The sequence below is a fragment of the Argentina anserina genome, chromosome 5, assembly GCF_933775445.1.
Source record: "Argentina anserina chromosome 5, drPotAnse1.1, whole genome shotgun sequence".
In the NCBI taxonomy this organism is placed as follows: domain Eukaryota; kingdom Viridiplantae; phylum Streptophyta; class Magnoliopsida; order Rosales; family Rosaceae; genus Argentina; species Argentina anserina.
Genome location: NC_065876.1, coordinates 5580635 through 5600546, shown reverse-complemented (window position 1 = coordinate 5600546; position 19912 = coordinate 5580635). Strand labels below are relative to the sequence as shown.

Genomic DNA, 19912 nt, shown 5'->3' with positions numbered 1-19912 from the left:
AATTAAACAATCACATGCGTAAGTAGTGGAGCATTTATACTAGAACATTTATACTGGATTTAACACTCTGTACATGAATTATAATCATGGAGTTTGTGTGGATTGGTCATGAGAGGGCCATGAAACTTAACTTTGCCTAAAGCATACGAGCAACGCCTTTAACCACTAATTGCTCTCATTATTTGTAACATTCTTGCACAAGACTCCAATTTCAACACAATTTCGCATCAATTTTGCTTTCAGAAAAGAAAAGAAGATAATAATTCAGATACACTTACCAATGGAGAAGAGGTTTCCTAACGCACCCGGATCTCCTAATTAATAACCATTAATTTGTGAGCTGAAGCCCCTAAATAAACCCCGCAAAGCCAATAACATAAGAACCCTACGTTCTTCCCGTCTTCAAAAACACTTCTCAGGCGACAACAAATGATGATAATTGGTTCCATCTCACCGTTACCGGCTCCACCTACTTCTGTTGCAACACTTTCTAAGCCTATTGGTATCATACGTCCTCCTCCAGAAATAGCAATAATCATCAACAAAACTGCCGAGCACGTTGCGCAATATGCTCCTGAATTTGAGAAGGTGATCATCAGCGACGAGATCAAACAAAATCGAGATACAAAATTCAGCTTTCTGAGTTCCTTGGATCCCTACCATGCTTATTATCAGAACAGGGTGGCCGAAATCCGTGCTCAGCCTGATCAGTCTTCTGAAGAGTCAGCACCAGTTGTAGATGTTGAGGCTGGAACACCAAAGCCCGATTTTCTCTCTAAGCCTAGACCTGAATGCAAAGTGCCTGCACCACCAGAACCCGAAGAGTTTACTGTTCGGCTTCCTCAGGGAATTAGGGGAGAAGAAATAGTTGAATTGCTTGAGTTTTGATTGATAATTCATATACAAATTGCTTCCTATATATAGGCTAATTCATCCACCTACTCACTCCACTATCTCCACAACTATACCTACTACTCACACCTACTACATTCCACTAACACTCCCCCTCAAGTTGTCGCATACACATCAACCATGCACAACTTGCAAAGTCAGTCATAAAAAACATTATTGGACACTCATTTGGTGAGTATATCAGCAAGTTGCTCTTCTGTAGGAACAAACGGAAAGCAAATGATTTCAGCGTCTAACTTCTCTTTTATAAAGTGACGATCAACCTCTACATGTTTTGTACGATCATGTTGCACATGATTCTGTGAAATATTAATAGCTGCCTTGTTGTCACAGTATAGTTGTATAGCATTCTTAGGTTTAACACCCAAATCTTGTAGCAAATTCCTAATCCACAACAACTCTCACACTCCCTGAGCCATACCTCTGTATTCTGCTTCAGCACTAGATCGAGCTACCACATTTTGTTTCGTACTCCTCCATGTAACAAGGTTACCTCCAACAAAGGTAAAATACCCTGATGTTGACCACCGATCTGTAATGTTTCCAGCCCAGTCTGCATCTGTGAAGCCATAAACATCAACGATATTGTTGTGATTAGAAAACATTACTCCTCTCCCTGGGGCTGACTTCAAGTACCTCAAGATCCTTACAACAGCATCCATGTGGTCCTCACTGGGGTTATGCATGAACTGACTTACTACACTTACTGCATACGCAACATCTGGTCTGGTATGTGATAGATAAATCAGGCGCCCGACTAGCCTCTGATAACGCGGTTTGTCAGTGGGGACTTGATCTGGATACTCTGTTAACCGGTGGTTCTGCTCAATAGGAGTATCAATGGGAGTGCAGTCCAACATACCTGTCTCTGTTAGTAGATCAAGGATGTACTTCCTTTGACACAGATAGATACCTTTGCTTCCCCGGGCTACTTCAATGCCTAAGAAGTACTTGAGTGTACCTAGGTCCTTCATCTCAAACTCTGTGGCAAGCTGTTTCTGTAATCTATCCACCTCAACAGTATCATTCCCAGTAACTACCATATCATCAACATATATAATTAGGGCTGTTACCTTCCTTTGTTGATGTTTGAGAAATAACGTGTGGTCTGAATTACTTTGTCTGTAGCCAAGTTTCCTCATGAATTGTGAGAATCTTCCGAACCAAGCACGAGGTGACTGTTTAAGACCATACAAAGACTTTCTCAATCTGCATACAGAGTTACTTGGGGAGGTGGCCACATATCCAGGCGGAAGATCCATGTATACTTCCTCTATTAGTTCTCCATGAATGAATGCATTCTTGACATCAAACTGCCTAAGTGGCCAGTTCAAGTTAGCAGCGACAGAGATCAATACCCGGATAGTGTTCATCTTTGCCACAGGTGCAAATGTCTCATCATAGTTTATGCCATATGTCTGGGTGTACCCCTTCGCTACTAGGCGTGCTTTATACCGGTTTACTGACCCATCTGGATTATGTTTCACTGTAAACACCCAACAACATCCTACGATTTTCTTGCCATATGGTGGAGGTACAAGCTCCCAAGTATTGTTCTTTTGTAATGCTTCCATCTCTTCCTCCATTGCTTTCCTCCATTTTGGATCTCCCAATGCATCCTGCACTTTGTTAGGTACTGATACAGTAGATATTTGATTCACAAATGACTCATATGACTTAGATAATCTTTTGGTAAATATAAAATTTGTCACTGGATACTTGGCTTTAGTCTGAAGGGTAGGCTCATATTTTTTTGTTGGTTGTCCCCGAGTAGACTTATTTGGCAAAACATATTGTCTACTAGTATCCCTAATAGAATGACTAACCTCAGATGAGTGATCTTCTGTACCAGGAGGGCATTGGTCAGGGGTATAAACAGTGATACGGGAGATATGAGGGGCAGTTGTGTTGTTAGCTTCTGGTGTCTCAATTGATTGAGTGACAACCTCTGGTGGCGCCTGTGTGGCTGATGATTGAGTAACAACCTCTGGTGGCGCCTGCGTGGCTGATACTTTGGTAATCTCAACGGGACCTGTTACCACATCGACTGGCTCACTTGTCTCCCCCTTTCCATGATATAACTCTTCAAAATATGAATTCTCCCCCTGAAGAGTAGTATCAGAAGAGAAAAAATAACTCATATCCTAAAAAAGGTAACATCCATAGTGACATAGTACTTCTGAGTAGGGGGGTGATAGCACCGGTATCCTTTCTGATGTCCTCCGTACCCAACAAACACACATTTAATTGCCCGGGCATCCAACTTAGAACGCTAATGTTGTGGAAGATGAACAAAAGCAACACAACCGAAAACACGGGCAGGAAGATTATGAAAAGAGGGTAAGGAGACATGAGATGCAAGCACCTCATAGGGAACTTTCCCTTGAAGGACACGAGATGGAAGACGATTAATAAGGTGGGCGGAAGTAATGACAGCATCACCCCAAAGGTATTTAGGCATGTGGGCACTAAAGAGAATACACCGAGCCATTTCAAGTAAATGACGATTTTTTCTTTCAGAAACCCCATTTTGCTCAGGTGTGTAAGGACACGTTGTTTGATGAACAATTCCATGTGTGTTAAAGAACTCCTGAAAGACATGATTCACATATTCCCCCCCCATTATCAGACCGAAGAATGCGAATGGTGGCATTATATTGTGTTTGGACAGAGGTATAGAAGGCACGAAAAGCTGGAAAAACCTCATTTTTATGTTTAAGAAGAACAATCCATGAGAGACGTGTGCAATCATCAATAAATGACACAAAATATCGCATTCCTGATACAGTTGCCTCTTTCGAGAGTCCCCAAACATCAGAATGGATTAATTCAAAAGGAAGAAAACTTTTAGTAGAAGTACTAGGGGAATAAGTAGATCGATGACTCTTGCCCAAAACACATGTCTCACAACATAAACAAGACTCGTCCACATTAATAAATAAAGTAGGCATGGATTTTTTCATAACACTAAAAGATGGATGCCCTAAGCGACGATGCCATAACCAAACTTCACTTAGCTTGTCAGAAGTGGAGAGTAAAGCGGTCTGAGACGGTCCCCCTGGTTTTTCCCCTGCGTATGTCAGATCCAGATGAAACAACCGGCCCCTCAGATACCCCCGACCAATTACCCGTCTGGTGAGAAGATCCTGAAAGATCACATACATAGGAAAAAAGGTCACAGAGCACTGAGCGTCAGCGTTCAATTGGGGAACAGAGATCAAATGATGAGATAAAGCAGGAACATAGAGTACATTGTGAAGCTCTATGGTGGGAGTAATACGAACAGACCCTGTCCCTAATACGGGGAATGCCTCACCATTAGCATTAGTAACATAGGGTACGGGTGGAGGGGATAATACGGTAAAATAAGATTTGGCATAAGTCATATGATCAGATGCACCAAAATCAATAATCCAGGTATCAGAACTAACAGAGTGAGAAATATTGAATGCCATACCAATTTGACCACGGCCAACGATGGATGCGGTAGGTGCTCCTCCAACAGTATGATGATCCTGCCCAACCACACCATAGATATCGGGTTCCGGAACTAAGTGAAGAGCTGCTGTTGCCTTTGCCTGGGGACGATAATTAGGCATTTTGGGCCGAAGATGTGGATATAATTTCCAACAGGTCGCACGAGCATGGTTGGTGTCATGGCAATAAGAGCAAGGAGGGCGGGGCTGATTCCCGAAACCTAGTGGTGGTCCATGTCGATGAAGGGGAGCGGAAGTTGCTTGCGGAAGGGGTGGTGCCGGAGATCGAGCATGAACAGTAAGGCTGGAAATGACAGCCGGTGCCGGAAGAACACTCTCTTGTTGAGACTCATCCTTTCGGATATAGGTGAAAGCGGTGAGTAGGCTAGGTGGTTCGGTCATTCGGAGCAATTCGCCTTTCGCACTGGTATGCTTGGCATCAAGACCTTTCAGAAAATGGTGAACTCGTTCAAGCTCCTTCTCCTTTTGGTACCAAATGATATCCTCTTGATTTTGAATCATGCAAGGACGTTTCACATCAATCTCAGCCCAAATATTCTTTAGTTTGGTGAAATAGTGCGCCACCGGTTGCCCATCCTGGTGTATGGCCAAAGCTGTGCACATTAACTCATGAACCTGTATGAAATCAGAGTCATTACTAAATAAGCTAGTTAGTGTCTCCCATATTGCCTGTGCGGTAGCACATGCCTCCACCAGATCAACTATCTCATCATTCATAGCTTTCCATAAGATGGACATGACAAGACCGCCGTCGTCGTCCCATTTGTTGTAGGCAATAATATCCTCAGGACTAGGAGCCTTAGTGATGCCGGTTACATGTCTCATCTTGTGCAGGCCTCGAAGATGAGCAGTCATGAGTCGTTTCCATTTACGGAAATTGGTTCCGTTGAGTTTGGTGCCCCCAAATGATCCACTATCAGAACTTTTAACAGATACTTCGAAGGTCGGGAGCTGAGAACCCTCAGTTTCGTGTCCAGAACCCATTGAAAAGAAACAAGGTATTAAGATAGCAAACAAAAACAAAAAATGAGAACAATCTGTCGTCGGTGTATTTGCACTGACGGTGAGTATGAACTGACAAAATCTGGCGAACCGGGTCGGATCGGTGGACCGGGTCGGGTTGGTGGACCGGGTCGGATTACCGGGTCGAATCTGTTGACCGGGTCGGGTCTAGAGCGTTTTTTGGGGCCGGGCCGGGGCGAGCTCTAACTGGGTCGGTGTAGAGAGATCGGGGAAATGCTTCGGCGAGCAGCGGCGACTGAGGACGTCCGGCGAGCAGCGGCGACTGAGGACGTCCGGCGAGGAGCGGCGAGCAGCAACGAAGAGGGGAGAGACTACTTCGGGTCGAGGAAGATCACCGGAAATCGTCGGATGGCGCAGGGAAGGAGGCAGAACCCGACCGGAAGAAAAAAAACGGGAAAAAAAGTCCTAGAAAAAAAAAAACAGAGCTCAATGCTCTGATACCAAGTTGAATTGCTTGAGTTTTGATTGATGATTCATATACAAATTGGTTCCTATATATAGGCTAATTCATCCACCTACTCACTCCAGTATCTCCACCACTATACCTACTACTCACACCTACTACATTCCACTAACAGAAATTGATGTTATTAAGCTCACAGCACAATTTGCAGCTCGGAATGGGGAGTCTTTTTTGGCAGGATTGAGAGACAGAGAGAGGAGCAACCCTATGTTCTATTTTCTCAATCGTAATCATAGCTTGTTCGATTTGTTTACTTCTCTGAGGGATGCATATATAAAGGTGTTGAAGCCACCAGAAGGGTTGACAGAGAAGCTGAAGAAGAGCGTGGGAGACATGACTGCTGTGCTAGGACGGTGTGTGAATTGGCTGGAGTGGGAGCATTATCAAGAGCAGTCGAAGCAGAAGGCCGAAGATGAGATTGAGCAGGAAAGGTTACAAATGGCTGCAATTGATTGGCATGATAGTGTTGTGGTTGAAGTACTAGAATTTGATGATGATGATGATGTGTATTTACCTCCTCCAATGACCCTTGAAGAGGTTATAAGGAGAAGCAAAGTAGTTACATATATGAAAGCAAATGATGAAGTCAAGGAGTCTGGAGAACAATTAGTAGTCGTAATGGATTTGGATGAAGAAGAGATGCAGCTTGTTGAAGAGGGCATGGAAGTAACAGAGGTGGAACAACCACCAATGAGGATTGTTAAGAACTGGAAGAGGCCTGAAGAGAAGATGATCCAATCCAGCGCCGAAAGAGACATGACAATTTCCCCTATTACAGGGGAGCTCGTCCCTAACAATGAGATGTCTGAGCACATGAGGATTTCCCCCATTGATCCTAGATACAAAGAAAGGATGTTTGCTAAGATTCGGGAGGCTAGTCTAGTTCTTGCACAGGATGATGAGATCTCAAGAAACATTGTGAACCTGGCACGAACCCGTCCTGATATATTTGGTTCCACGGAGGAGGAAGTTTCAAGTGCAGTCAAGGCTGAGATTGAAAAAAAGGGAAAGCAGCAGGTCATATGGGACGGTCACGCTGGAAGCATCGGCCGTGTAGCAAATCTAGGTATGTCACAGAACATCAATGGAGAGGATGCTGCTGTGAACAATGAGGTAAGGAGCCTTCCCGGTCCGGCGAGACCTTCAGTTCGTCCTCTTCTAACACCTGGTGCTCTTGCACCAACTCTTCCTGGTGTTCCTATTCAATATCCAGGTACAAATAACAGTGGTCTCCCTGTTCAATTTCCATCAGTTGGTCCTCCTGAGCCAACAATGTTGATGTCTGCGGCTAGTATACCTGTACCACCTCCTCCTGCCTCTGATTTTACAACAATGCAAATGGCTCATATGCCTCCACCTACGGTTGTAATGCCTCCACCGCCTTTGCCTCAAGTGCGGCCACCAACACCTTCTCATGCAGAACCTAACCCAAAGCGACAGAAGGTTGATGATTCAATGCTTATTCCAGAAGATGAATTTCTGGCACAACATCCAAGGCCAATCAGTATCAAAATATATGTTCCTAATGTTGATGAAGGTAACCTCAGAGGACAACTTTTGGAGATCATAGTGCAGTCTTTGTCTGAAACTGTTGGCAGTTTGAAAGAGAGAATTTCTGGGGAAATCAAGCTTCCGGCAAACAAACAGAAATTGAGCGGAAATCTGGGCTTTCTTAAAGACAATTTGTCCCTTGCATACTACAATATTGGCGTTGCACAAACACTATCTCTCTCAGTGAGAGAGCGAGGAGGAAGAAAGAGATAAATGGTTTGCTGCAATTTTAACCAAGTATCATTTATAAGCTCTCTTTGCATTTGCTACGAGATTAAATATGCTTTTTTGGTGCTATTCGGATTTTATATTACAGGTTTCGTATTTATGAGATGATACGGATATCTATAATTTTCTTCTACCAAGTCCGGTGCTGCTTCCACGGTTTCCACCAATGGTTCTTAAACTAACAATGAATAAATGATTACATGAAAAAAAAATCTCGCTACTGATATTTGAGCTGGTGATTGGTCACCTCGAGCTCATCTAGCTTTGTACTAATTGCTACAAGCCTACAACCGATGAGGAAATTTGTCAGACTTGCTAAATAACTGATGATGAACTAAACAATACTCCACGAGTTCTATATGCAAATGCAGAAAGCACCCTTTCAAAAGAAATGCAGAAAGCACCCTTTCAAAAGAAATGCAGAAAACACTGACACTAGGAGAAAAATACCAGTTGTTAAGTATGTGACTGATCCAAGTCTTCTTCCTTTAAGCTGCAAGTGTTAAGCAGCTGGATATTTAAAAGGAGCTGATGTACAACTCTCCTTCTCTTTGTTTAAGCTTCAATTGTCCAAGCAGATATTTTCCAACTGTCTGGCTCTCCAAGCTACCATCAAACTTCTACGGGTTAAGCCTGTACTATAATGGAGCAAGGGAAAGGACAATCATATTGTATCTTAAAAGACGTAACAGAATCATATTGTACCAGAACACATTATGCAATTTGTAATATTATTCAACCTCAAGCATACGGTTTCAACAATCTTCCAGAAATCTCAAAGACTTGCAAAAGATACAAAAGATCTAACATGCTCAAAGACAAAACAAAAGGTAGTTCCCGACCTAAGTCATACATGGACATCACTGGGAACAACGTTTATATCCCAATAGGCAAATGGGACCACTAATGCTTCTTGAGTGCATTCATTTTGTCCCTGAGATAGTAAAGTTTGGCCCTTCGCACCTTCTTCTTGTCCAGTATCTTTATCTCCTTTATGTTAGGTGAATACCTGTGATACACAACAACAGCAATCGGTGGTCATTGATGAGATACTGAAGAGCAAAATACATAATAAAACAAATGATAAGAACAGGCAACCACACACAACTTTAGAACATGAGTTCAAACTTTCAACAAATACAAGTCACAGGCTTCAATAGAGCTTGTAATTTACAATGAGATAAACACAAAAGAAAGAACTAATAAATCACTAGAAACATAAACCTAAAGAAAGTGATAGACAATTAGACTGTAGGCTCCAAGATGTGGAACTCTTTATTTGAGCCATTAATAAGTTCCAACAGAAATTAATAGCAATCGTATGCAGATTTTATACAACTATCTGATACATAATGTAGTTCAGAAATAAGAACATATTAGGGTAAATGGATACATCTTGCTCCTACAACATCCAACTAACAAAACCACAGAAAAACACTTTACAGTGTCAAAACAGTAAACAGTGCCATAATAGGAAACAGAACACTGGATTTTCTTACAGTGGAAAAAGTGATTCAACCCCGACTCCAGCAACTAGCCTCCTGAGTCTGAATGTCGAGTTCAGACCAGCATTACGTCTTGCTATCACAATGCCTTTTAAGACGGAAACGCGGCGCTTGTTGTCTGGAACTTCCTGTTCGCATATGGATGTTATTTAGGGGAACAAAAAAGTTGGTTTCCCGACATATTTCCAATTTTGCATCTACAAGAGAAAGAACACTATAACATCAAGGAGAATATATCATACCACTCTGAGTTGCACAATATAACCAGGCTTTATATCAGGTATTTCTCTTTGCCCCCTCACTTCCTGTACAGCTTCCTTATCTAGGATCTGTGGAAGGCATAAAATAAACAATCGTTGACCATAGCAAGAGATCATCTGTTATTCCTTATCACCAATGCCAAGAAAATAGACGCATGCCTGCATTATGTGCTTGGCAGTTTTATCAAGCCTCTTAAATTTGATGCGGGAAGGTGCATGCTCAGTCGTTGAATCTTGAGTTGCTGATTCAACAGTAGTACCCACTGTTGTCATGCACCTGCTGAAGATAGGTGGTGAAATTGCTGTCTGTTGAAGCAGGCCTGGTTGAGGATTCTTGAGTAACATGGCAGTACTTGAGCATGTCAATGGCTCAGTTTGAGAGCCCGTTTTGGCCTGGTAGAGTAACAATATAAGCATCACAAATAAGTCTATGCTTAGAAAAACAGGAAAAAAAAATCTTTGGTCTTCAAATGAATTCTACACAAACTTATGACCATGATGAACACTACCAAGAGACAATCCACATGATGACAGATAAGATAAATAAAAACACTCAGATTAACTAGTGCATTACAAGAAATGATTACAATGTTTCTACAATTCCAAATGTCACCCACTACAATGCTTCTCAATATCTTGTACTATGGACCAAATTTCTTCGAATATAACAAGAAAACAACAGAAATTCACAAATGAAGTAGCAGTGGAAGAGACAATCCCAAAATTTTCAAAACACAATCATTGTATTGAATATTAAGTCAAAGAAGACAGAATTAAATGTCCTTCAGAGTTCAATTCTCTCAACCCTTTTCTGCAAAAACAAACTTGTAAAACTTCACAAAGCTCCTGAGAGAAAAAACTACTAGATTCTGTTAATTGTTGCCAAACATTTACCATGTTCTCAAAGAAGAAGAAAAATCCCCACATAACCATGGCCATGATCAGCAATTATCTTTGTTCAAAACATTGGCAAGAACCAAGGAAGGCCATACATATATAAATGAGGCACTAATCAAAGCCTGTGAGGCAGAATAATCTACAGCAACTTAAGTACTGAAAGCCTGAACTTCCGTTCCAACAATCTGTAAAGCTACATTCTTTATGGCCAGAACGCGAACATGAAACAGTTTATGACTTCATTGCCGCATATTTACTTTATTGCATCTAGATTGTTGACTCTAGTTTCCTTTAAAAAAGAGAATTGCTAGAGAAATAAAGTCTTTCATAACGCCCCAAAGCTTTCTAAGAGGGCAGATCAAGTTTATGGGGGGAAAAGGCATTAGCAGATGGTGGTATTACAAAAGAGGCTATACAGGGAAGTGAAGCAGCATAAGTTGATTTCATTTTTGAAATCCTATAATAGAGACTATTGGTTTTGCAAAGTGATGCCTTGGTTCAGTTTACACGTTTATTCTACAGCTAAACTCTTATCAGGTAAGAACACTCTAATCATCAATTACTTAATTCAATCTTCAACTACTACACACTCCTTACAGCAATTAGAGAAGAACAACTAAAGTTTACGATGACAAATGGAAATTAAAGAGCAATCCGAGAACATACAAATGCAGCCCATGAATGATAAGAACACTTGGAGAGAGACCAAACTCCATCGGAAGCTATGGAGCTACTAAACCCAATACCGCCGCGACATGGGTTTGCTCCGGTTGAACTAAAATGAGCAATCTTTGAGGTTTGCCTGTGGAGAAATCGGATCCCAGCACTCAAAGATTGCATTTTTATGAAGCTCGACTCTGCAAAATCAAGATGGGTTTGTTGGGTTGCTCAGAAAGTGAGGGAAATTACAAAGTAGAGAAGACAAAGAATGAACCGGAGATTCAACTTACCGACGACGACGCCTAAACCCACAGTGGTATCAGAATTGGGGTTTATGTTCGGAGCTTCTCCTCTTCGGCTTTCTTTTTCTCTTTTAATTTTGGGGCCCAAATAATACGACCTTAGCCCGATAGCAACTTTGGGCCGAGTAATACTGACATCATTATCAACGTGTAATTTGCACGTCGAATTTGTATAAGAAGGTGTTAATTGATCGAAGATTTTACAGTGCATGATGTGTATTCATGTGTGTATATACTCGGTATAATGTAAATGTTTCCATTTGAGAGAAGCTCGAATCCCCTCGAATTAAAGGAGAATGCTCAATGAGATGAACATTCGAGCAATTAACCACTTATCGATTTAGAGTTATTCTAGTAAAAAAACTTGAGGAAATCTTTTACATCCATCAACATTTTGAACCAGTTAAATGACTCAAATCTTCCCGCATGATCTAAGTAAAAGATTCTTATTTTTTAGGAGTATTTCTTCCCCTTCTTCTTTTATCTTTTTGAAATTGTAGAAGAGTTAATTTCGCCATCGGTATCCAAACTATTGTGGCAAGGTCAATGTAGTACCATAATTCTGAGTTGTACCAATGTAGTACCCAAACTTGTAATTCGCTATCAACGAAGGGTCCGAGCCCAATTTTCGTTACGGCTTCGTTATCTCGATCACGTGTCTTGCACGTGACTACAAAAAAAATTTCAACATCGGTACTCAAACTCTTGTGGCAAGATCAATGTAGTACCCCAATTTTGAGTTATACCAATGTAGTACCCACACTCGTCTTTCTCTATCAACGAAGGGTCTGAAGCCAATTTCTATCACAACTCCATCTTATGGGTCACGTGTCATAACTTCTTGTATTTTCTCCTTTTCTTCTCTTTCTCCTTCATTCTCACTCCTTCCACATTGTATTTCTAAGCTCAGATTTTGAGGCAAAGCAACACTACGGGTTGTGTTTCTTCCAAACTCTTCACTCACGATGACGACTTCTCCCAGCTCGGCAGCTCCGCCTTGAGCCACAATATCGTCTCCCTCACATTCTCCACCTACGACCTTCTCTCCCTCCACCTACGACATTTGAGGCATGTAAAGCGGTGCGGTCGGCGGTCGAGAATCTCAGAGTGAATGTCAACAATCATGATGTGTCAATGGATCGGGGGTTCCAAGGAGAGGTAGAGGAGCTCGAAGATGGTGTTGGTGGTGAAATAGGAGGCGGTGGGGATGAGAGGAGGTGGAGCTCCTTGATGCCATGTTGTGGTAGTGAGGTGTCCGGAGCATAATGAGAATGGGTTGGTGTTTTGCCTAATTTGTAAGTTGTTTCTTAATTCTAGATATTTACTGTAAGAGTTTCTTATTTAGGGTCTTAGAACCCACATATAGTTATTTAAGTAAATACCCTTTTTATTTTAATCCATAGGACGAAATTGTGACGTACATTGGCTCAGACCCCTCATTAATAGCGAAAAATGAGTTTGGGTACTACATTGGTACAACTCAGAGTTTGGGTACTATATTGACCTTGCCACAAGAGTTTGGGTACCGCTGTTGAATTTTTTTTGTGGTCACGTGTCCTACACGTGACCAAGATAACAGAGCCGTAATGAAAATTGGGCTCAGACCCTTCGTTGATAGCGAATTACAAGTTTGGGTACTACATTGGTACAACTCAGAGTTGTGGTACTACATTGATCTTACCACAATAGTTTGAGTACTAATGGTGAACTTATTTCATTGCAGAAAGAGGTTGAACTATAATGCATCCCCCAGCAGATAAATCATATATGTCTCCTCCCATTTTATATCCCTTGCTTTGTTTTTTCACTCACTTTTCAAATATATATATATATGGGGGGTAATATCCAGCGCACACTGCAACAATAATGAGCAGCTATCAGGGCCGGCCATGGGCGAGTGCCACTGGTGCGGTCGCACAAGATCCCCAATCCGACAAAAGCTCTGAAGTGGGATTTTTTTACAAAAATAAAATTGTAATAAATACATTTTAAAATCAATTAGATAGATGTATTAAGTACTTATGTCCAATTGACAAGGGAGCTTATTTATTCTTGGCTAAGTTAGCAGACATCTTGGGTTCAAGACCCATTACATGCTAACACTCACATTTTTTCTAATCAACTAGAAACCCCTACTTATAAATCGCTAACAAAATGGGTGATGACCAAACACTCTAACCCACCCATAATTCTTTTTTGATTGAGTGGGTAGTGGTTGTGTACTTGTGTTAGGGGTTTCAAGTTGTAATATTTTCTTTTTGTCGAAAAAAACTCACCCATAATTCTTTTTTTGTTAATTACCTATACAATTCTCAATGGTTCATACTAGAAAATATCCATTAATTTTTTACAATTTTTATATTTCCTTTGTATTCTCTAAAACTCTTTCATGACTCGTTTATTTTTGTTAAATTGTCAAACTTATAAAAAGAGAAGAACATATGAATTGGTTTAATCTAAAAAAAGAGGTCTTGATACTTTCTTATTAAGAAACTACAAAATATAATCAATAAAGACGTTAATTTAGAGAAAATTTCCAATGAAGAATTAAATAATTTTTCTAGAGAAGAATCTTTTTTTTGTTTAAAAAAAGATAGGTCACTTGACCAACTTCTCACTTAAATTTTCGCATCTCTACCGTTGAATTTTTATAGTCTAATGTGTATATCACATTTGTAAATTTTTAACTAAAATAGAGGTGCTTAAGTCTCATTTCAAATTTTGCGATGGCCTTTAAATGTTTAGGACCGGCCTTGGCAGCTATATACAGATGGTGCTGCATGACACAGCTAGAGAGGGCTGGACCAGATCTGCAGCTGCAACATTAATAGAAATTCTCAGACATTTTACTCTGCAAGACTGCAATTGTCTCCACCCCGAGATTCCCTCTCCTACACCATCTTGAACGCAAAGTTCTAAACTTTACTTCTCCTCCATCAAAACTTTGATGATCACTTATTCAAACACTAAACAATCATCAAGACCCACATTGAAGAGCACAATTCCCTTTAGATTTGACTGATCATTGTATAGCTTAGCTAGAAATCTGGTGTGTGTATAAATGGCCTTTCTCTGCTACTAACCATATGTACAGAACCAAGTGATTTTAAAGTGCAGCAGAAGCAAAACCCACCTAGGATTCACTAAAGCTGTCTGGTAAATCAAAAGGAGAAAACTTTATAATATCATATAAAGAAACCCAATTTAAATAGAATCCAATCCAAATCCAGCAGGTAATAGAATATAAAAGGTTGGTTCTTCCCTCATTCACTGCCAGTCTATCTGCCAGTTTGGAATTCAATTTAATAAATCCCATGAATGCAGCCAAAGAACTCCCTCTGGCAGCATCTGTGACTCACCCATCTTGTGACTAAGATCTCTCGTGTTATTAAAATTCCCTCTACTCTCAGATTTCACAATCCAACAATCTCTCCAATTTGTTTCCCTCCCTCTACTCTCAACTTCTCACACTATGCAAGACCACATTAGCATCCCTGCTTGCTTTTCTTCAGCTGAGAAGCTCAGTGATGATGCCTCAGCTGTGACCAGGTCAGGCCACAGTGTCTACATGTCTGTCTACAGAGCCAAGCTTGCTGGCCAGAGCCGCTTGATCACGATCACATGGTGCAAGAACCTCATGCTTCATGGCCTCTCAGTCTCTGTGGAGGGTCCGGATGGAGAGAATCACCATTCATGCAAAGTTGAGCTCAAGCCATGGTACTTCTGGAGGAAACAAGGCTCGAAGCGGTTTCAGGTCAACGGGAAAACAGTTGACATTTTCTGGGATCTCAAGGCTGCAAAGTTTAATGGCGGAACTGAACCAAAGTCTGAGTACTATGTTGCAGTTGTCTGTGAGGAAGAGGTTGTGTTACTTCTTGGTGATCTTAAGAAAGATGCGTATAAGAAGACAGGGTTTAGGCCTGCTTTGATTGACCCTATTTTGGTTTCTAAAAAAGAACACATCTTTGGCAAGAAAAAGTTTACCACAAAGGCCAAGTTTTATGAGAAAGGCAGGCTACATGAAATCTCTATTGAGTGCAAGAACAGAGCAGCGAATTTGGGCAATGCTGGCAATTCAGCAAATGGGGTTGAGCCAGAGCTGGAGATTAGAGTGGATGGGCATTTGGTGGTTCATGTCAAACACCTTCAGTGGAAGTTCAGAGGTAATGAGTCAATTCATATCAATAAGTTGAGAATAGAGGTGTATTGGGATGTTCATGACTGGCTGTTTAGTCCTGGTTTAAGACATGCATTGTTTATTTTCAAACCAATCTTGCCTTCCACATCTGTATCACCACTGTCTAGATCATCTTCTTCGTCGCCGCCTTCGTCTTCCTTGTCATCAACACTGTCTTCCCAGACAAGCTGTGGTTCACTAGAAGGGCTTAATGCAAGTACTGGCTCTTCTGAGTTTTGCTTGTTTCTTTATGCTTGGAAGGTCGAATGAGAGGAATCGAATATCATGATGGGCCCCTTGGCAATGCTTTTGGAAGTGCTCAAAGAGTGTTTCGCATACTCATAAACGCTTTGACAGAAATAGTTAAAAGTGTTTTATGAGTTATAGAAGCACTGCCAATCAAACCATGTGTTCGATTAGTATCATCATCATCATCGTCATCTAAAGAATGAGGCAGGCAAATGAAAAGGGTCATTAGGAAATGGGAGATGGGACATCATGGAATGGTGAAGATGCATGTTGGATTGAGAAGGAAGGAAGTGGGGACAACAAGGGTTGGGAAGTTAATTACAGCTGGGAATGAAGAAATGGGCATATTGGACAAAGACAGATTGTAACATCATATACATGCTCAATAATTTTTCTCCATCTTGAGGCATCTACATCGATCTGTTTGTTTATATATATACAACCCTCTCTATTTCTCTTTCTTGATCTGATCTTGATAATTGAGCAGTAGGTAGTTTCTTTCTAACTCTGTGTACGAAACCATGTATGGCTAATGGCTCCAAAGTTTTTATATATAAGAAAAGTAGACAACATGTTCAAAGGTTACTGGATGTGTCTGTATCTGTACGTGTATAAGATGGTCATATATATACAAGTGACAGATGGAAGAGGAGCTGTTAGTTGATGATGATTGAGTCACTAATTGGCAACTTGCAACAGTTTTTCTTTATCTTTCTTATGCTCTTTTTTCCTTGCTTTGCTTAATACTTTTGACCTTACCACCTTCCCATTTGAAATAAAAACTGGAAAAACACAAAGAAGGGCATCTTTGGATCGAAGGAGGTTAAAAGACATGGATTTACTTTCCACCTATAGAATATGATTGGACATTTTCAGCTATTCTGATTATGCAATTTTGACTGCCAATAACTCTGTAGAAACTAGTCCTTCAATGCTTAGTTCCTAACGAAAACTTTGCCTTTAACCACAGAAGATGCATCATTTCACTGCTGTGTTCATAGCATATGGGAGAGCATAGGGAGGAGAATATAATCAACTCTGAAATGGCACACCACATGAGTCAAAAATGACATTAACCACTTTCAACGTTTACTACAGGCCTGGAGAATTTTAAAACATGATACACTTAATAGTGTTCTTGACTTCTTGTAGAGAGGGACAAAGCATTTTTAATTTGAAGAAAACAAAGTGCATGTGAACAAGAACAACAATGAGATATAAAACCACAGTTGTAATGCATGTACAGCATGAGCTGATGTTACCAATACTATATCAAGTTCTGTCATAAAATTTTTTATATAAAAAGACAATAGTATACCAAGTCCACTAGCAACTCCAAACCTTATTGTATTTGACAAATACAATAATATATAGGCATAGGCACATTGACACAAGAACGTTCTACATTCGCTCTATGAAGTGTTTCCATATCTTCCTTTTCCAAGAAACTAAAAGGAATTTAGGATTTAGCTTTTGGCATGAGCAAAATACTCCCTTGATGGAATCAGCTGATACTCGAGAAATTTTGTTCTCCTAATGTCATCATTCATCAATGCAGGTTCTTCTAGCTAGATGAAAATTTACAATTAAAAGATATAGAATGGTACCCTTATTTGTTACCAAAACCAAACCATTTTGCAAGGAAGAACTGATTCTTTCCGCGGTTGGGACTAGGCGACGGTTTCAGCGGTGGAGCCGAAGGTGCTGTGATTTGTGGTTTAGCTACAAGGGATGAATTGAATTGTCAGTTGTGACTTGTGAAAGCCTTCAGGATTAAACCAAGGTTCATTGTATAAAGAATTCTTCTTTTATATATATATATTAATTTGATTTAAATAGATGAATTTTAGACTAGTACATAAGGGGAGCACATGTATCAGTTATATGTAGAAAACTGCACCAGTTATAACCAAGACCTGGTAGTGGAGTAATTCTCAATTACACCAAGCTACTTAAGGACTGGAGAAAATGAATATGTGAGTCTATTTATAAATATGACTGATAGGGTACAAAATGTAGTCTAACCAGATTTTGGGGAGCCCCTTTTTGCATTTCTTGCGGCATCATGAGCATTCTTGTCTGAATTTTTGATTAAATTCGTTTCATGATGAGAATTAGAAGCTGATTTCCTCTCCGAAACCTTCAGCTGCTTCACATGTTCTGTACAGTCACTACTGCCTGTGATCATTATAAGAAGTATCAAGTAAAGGTTGTGGCTTTTGTAGGACTGTACGTTGTGAACTAATGATCCTAATGTAAAAGAATATAAAATGTATGTATGAGTTAGCTTACTTCCATTAGGAGACTTCCCATAATTATGCCTCAAAGCCTCAAGAAAGGAACTGTCTCCCTGATGTTGTGTCACTGATCATAGAGAACACCAAAAAGATTAATTTTAATCAAAATTACTAGACTCGACTTGTACAAGCAACCTTTTTTTTTTTTTTTTTGAGAATTGCAACAGATTTTGATTGATGATCTAGCTAGAGAAAGAATCTTGGAAATTGGTACATTGATCGAAGAGTGCATTCCGGTAATTGGATGGCAAGCCAACTAAAAGCAACTGCACTGCCTCTGCGTCTCTTGTCATAGACAATTGACCTGATGCTTTCAAATTTTGAGTGTCTAACAATATACCTCCAAGCTGCAACACAAGAAATTAAGTCCCTGAAAATCCTAATTAACAGGAGAAAAGAAATGCTTTTTCTCCAGGGAGCTAGTGTAAAGTAAATATATACCAGGAGTTTCTTGAGCAAAGGGTTATCAAGTAGATCATAGGCATCTTCACAGTAATTATCTGTAAGAATGGTGCACTGAGATCCAACCTCGCCGTTATTTCTCAGGACATCTTGCCCGGTTACAAGAATATTCAACTTGCCAGCCATCATTAGTGTCTCTAAATCCACCTGCAATCAAATTGCGCCAACAAAATCAAGTAACTTGTAGCATTTAGGCCTTGTGCCAAAGCAGATGAGCACAAAGAAATACCAAAGCAGACAAGCACATAAAAAGTACTTACTTCATCAGAAAAGAGTAACGAAGTGACATCAAGGCCAACATGATAAAATAGCCAAGCAGCCTCTCTTTGCTTCCACATCCTCCCTCTCTTCACATTCATCACAGGAACCACAACATATTGCTCCTTGTCATCGTTATCATTCCATGCTTTACTCTTCTTCTTTTCCTTCCTCACTCTGTTCTCCAATAGCCATGCATAACATATTGCTGCAACCATTGTACTTGTACCTGCATTTCCAATGTCATGCAATGACACATTATTGGTACTGTCATTAGAATTCATGATGTTAACTTGAAAAAAAAGAATCACAACAAATGTATAATTTCCTGTTATCATAAAAGAAATATAATAAACGGTACACATTGTTCACTTATCACATTAAATAATATAGTCAATCAAGTGAACTAACACATCAACTATCACATCATATATGATCAAAATTTAAATCAAATGAACATACATAACATGTTAGTTGTTAAACTTGAAAGGACTTACTATTGGAAGGATCAGAAAGCACGATTCTAGCCTTGGAATTAACTTGATCATCCAATATTTTCTTAATTTTTATTCTTTGTTCTTTGAGAAACCCATTGAGATCATCAATGCTTCCTCCTTGATCTTGAGCTTGAGCTTCATCCTTTGGCCAACCCACTGCACTAGACTTTATGGCTGCCTTCTCAATAGAGCAAGTAGACGACGATATGGACCTCCGGTGGGCCGAAGGGACGAGGTCTCTAGGCGGAGAGAGCAACTTATTATCAGGTGTTGCTGATGGACTTTGAAATGTCCGGCGGGAAGGGATAGGTATCCCATGCGGGCGAGGTGACGAAGGATCGTTCTGGAACCGCGACCTACGTGGCCCCGGTTGGCGGGGAGTAACAATTTGAGGGGTAGGATGGGAATTTGGCCGCGGCTGGCAGGGTTCTTGGTGAGCCTGACTGGCAGGCTTGAGGATATTGGAAAACCACTTGTGTACCGCCGCCGCAGGAGAAGAAGCATCTTGTGGCGAAGCAGGGGAAATTGGTGTACTATTTTGTGCTACTTCCGACCTGTTCCGGCTGTGCTTCGCTGTGGTCTTCGATAATATCTCTCCGCTCAAGCTCTCTGTAGCTTTATTCCTGTTATTTATTTCGGTTAGCTAGAGTACGTGATAATTTTCCTTATATCAT

At 40.5% G+C, this 19912-nt stretch overlaps 4 protein-coding genes across 4 annotated transcripts; 2 read left to right on the top strand and 2 right to left on the bottom strand.

The window, feature by feature from the left end:
- The first annotated feature begins 429 nt into the window (after nucleotides 1–429).
- Nucleotides 430–7659, top strand: LOC126795019 (probable splicing factor 3A subunit 1). Its single transcript, XM_050521830.1, has 2 exons — nucleotides 430–860; nucleotides 6009–7659. Exons 1-2 carry the CDS (start codon nucleotides 430–432, stop codon nucleotides 7657–7659), a joined length of 2082 nt encoding a protein of 693 aa, XP_050377787.1.
- A 729-nt stretch (nucleotides 7660–8388) lies between these two features.
- On the bottom strand, nucleotides 8389–11360 carry LOC126795068 (uncharacterized). Its single transcript, XM_050521888.1, has 6 exons — nucleotides 11287–11360; nucleotides 11003–11193; nucleotides 9599–9832; nucleotides 9422–9508; nucleotides 9174–9307; nucleotides 8389–8683 (listed from the first exon to the last, which is right to left on the bottom strand). Exons 2-6 carry the CDS (start codon nucleotides 11174–11176, stop codon nucleotides 8578–8580), a joined length of 735 nt encoding a protein of 244 aa, XP_050377845.1. The 5' UTR covers nucleotides 11177–11193; nucleotides 11287–11360; the 3' UTR covers nucleotides 8389–8577.
- A 3410-nt stretch (nucleotides 11361–14770) lies between these two features.
- LOC126795370 (uncharacterized) lies at nucleotides 14771–15745 on the top strand. Its single transcript, XM_050522218.1, has one exon. The coding sequence runs from the start codon at nucleotides 14771–14773 to the stop codon at nucleotides 15743–15745; it is 975 nt and encodes a 324-aa protein (XP_050378175.1).
- Nucleotides 15746–17001: 1256 nt separating this feature from the next.
- Nucleotides 17002–19752, bottom strand: LOC126795063 (uncharacterized). Its single transcript, XM_050521881.1, has 7 exons — nucleotides 19239–19752; nucleotides 18744–18970; nucleotides 18463–18630; nucleotides 18236–18368; nucleotides 18017–18088; nucleotides 17750–17902; nucleotides 17002–17446 (listed from the first exon to the last, which is right to left on the bottom strand). The coding sequence occupies exons 2-7, from the start codon at nucleotides 18957–18959 to the stop codon at nucleotides 17334–17336; spliced, it is 855 nt and encodes a 284-aa protein (XP_050377838.1). The 5' UTR covers nucleotides 18960–18970; nucleotides 19239–19752; the 3' UTR covers nucleotides 17002–17333.
- Between the last annotated feature and the right edge of the window lie 160 nt (nucleotides 19753–19912).

What these genes read in the sequence shown, in the direction of transcription:
- LOC126795370 (XM_050522218.1), top strand. Translation starts at nt 14,771, where the DNA reads ATGCAAGACCACATTAGCATCCCTGCTTGCTTTTCTTCAGCTGAGAAG.
- LOC126795068 (XM_050521888.1), bottom strand. Translation starts at nt 11,176, where the DNA reads ATGCAATCTTTGAGTGCTGGGATCCGATTTCTCCACAGGCAAACCTCA. An exon ending in ATCATTCATGGGCTGCATTT is followed by an intron (nt 9,833 to 11,002) that starts GTATGTTCTCGG and finishes TTACTCTACCAG; the next exon opens with GCCAAAACGGGCTCTCAAAC. An exon ending in ATATTGTGCAACTCAGAGTG is followed by an intron (nt 9,308 to 9,421) that starts GTATGATATATT and finishes ATATGCGAACAG; the next exon opens with GAAGTTCCAGACAACAAGCG.
- LOC126795019 (XM_050521830.1), top strand. Translation starts at nt 430, where the DNA reads ATGATGATAATTGGTTCCATCTCACCGTTACCGGCTCCACCTACTTCT. An exon ending in CCTCAGGGAATTAGGGGAGA is followed by an intron (nt 861 to 6,008) that starts AGAAATAGTTGA and finishes CATTCCACTAAC; the next exon opens with AGAAATTGATGTTATTAAGC.
- LOC126795063 (XM_050521881.1), bottom strand. Translation starts at nt 18,959, where the DNA reads ATGGTTGCAGCAATATGTTATGCATGGCTATTGGAGAACAGAGTGAGG. An exon ending in CGTTACTCTTTTCTGATGAA is followed by an intron (nt 18,631 to 18,743) that starts GTAAGTACTTTT and finishes ATTTGATTGCAG; the next exon opens with GTGGATTTAGAGACACTAAT. An exon ending in GAATGCACTCTTCGATCAAT is followed by an intron (nt 18,089 to 18,235) that starts GTACCAATTTCC and finishes CTCTATGATCAG; the next exon opens with TGACACAACATCAGGGAGAC.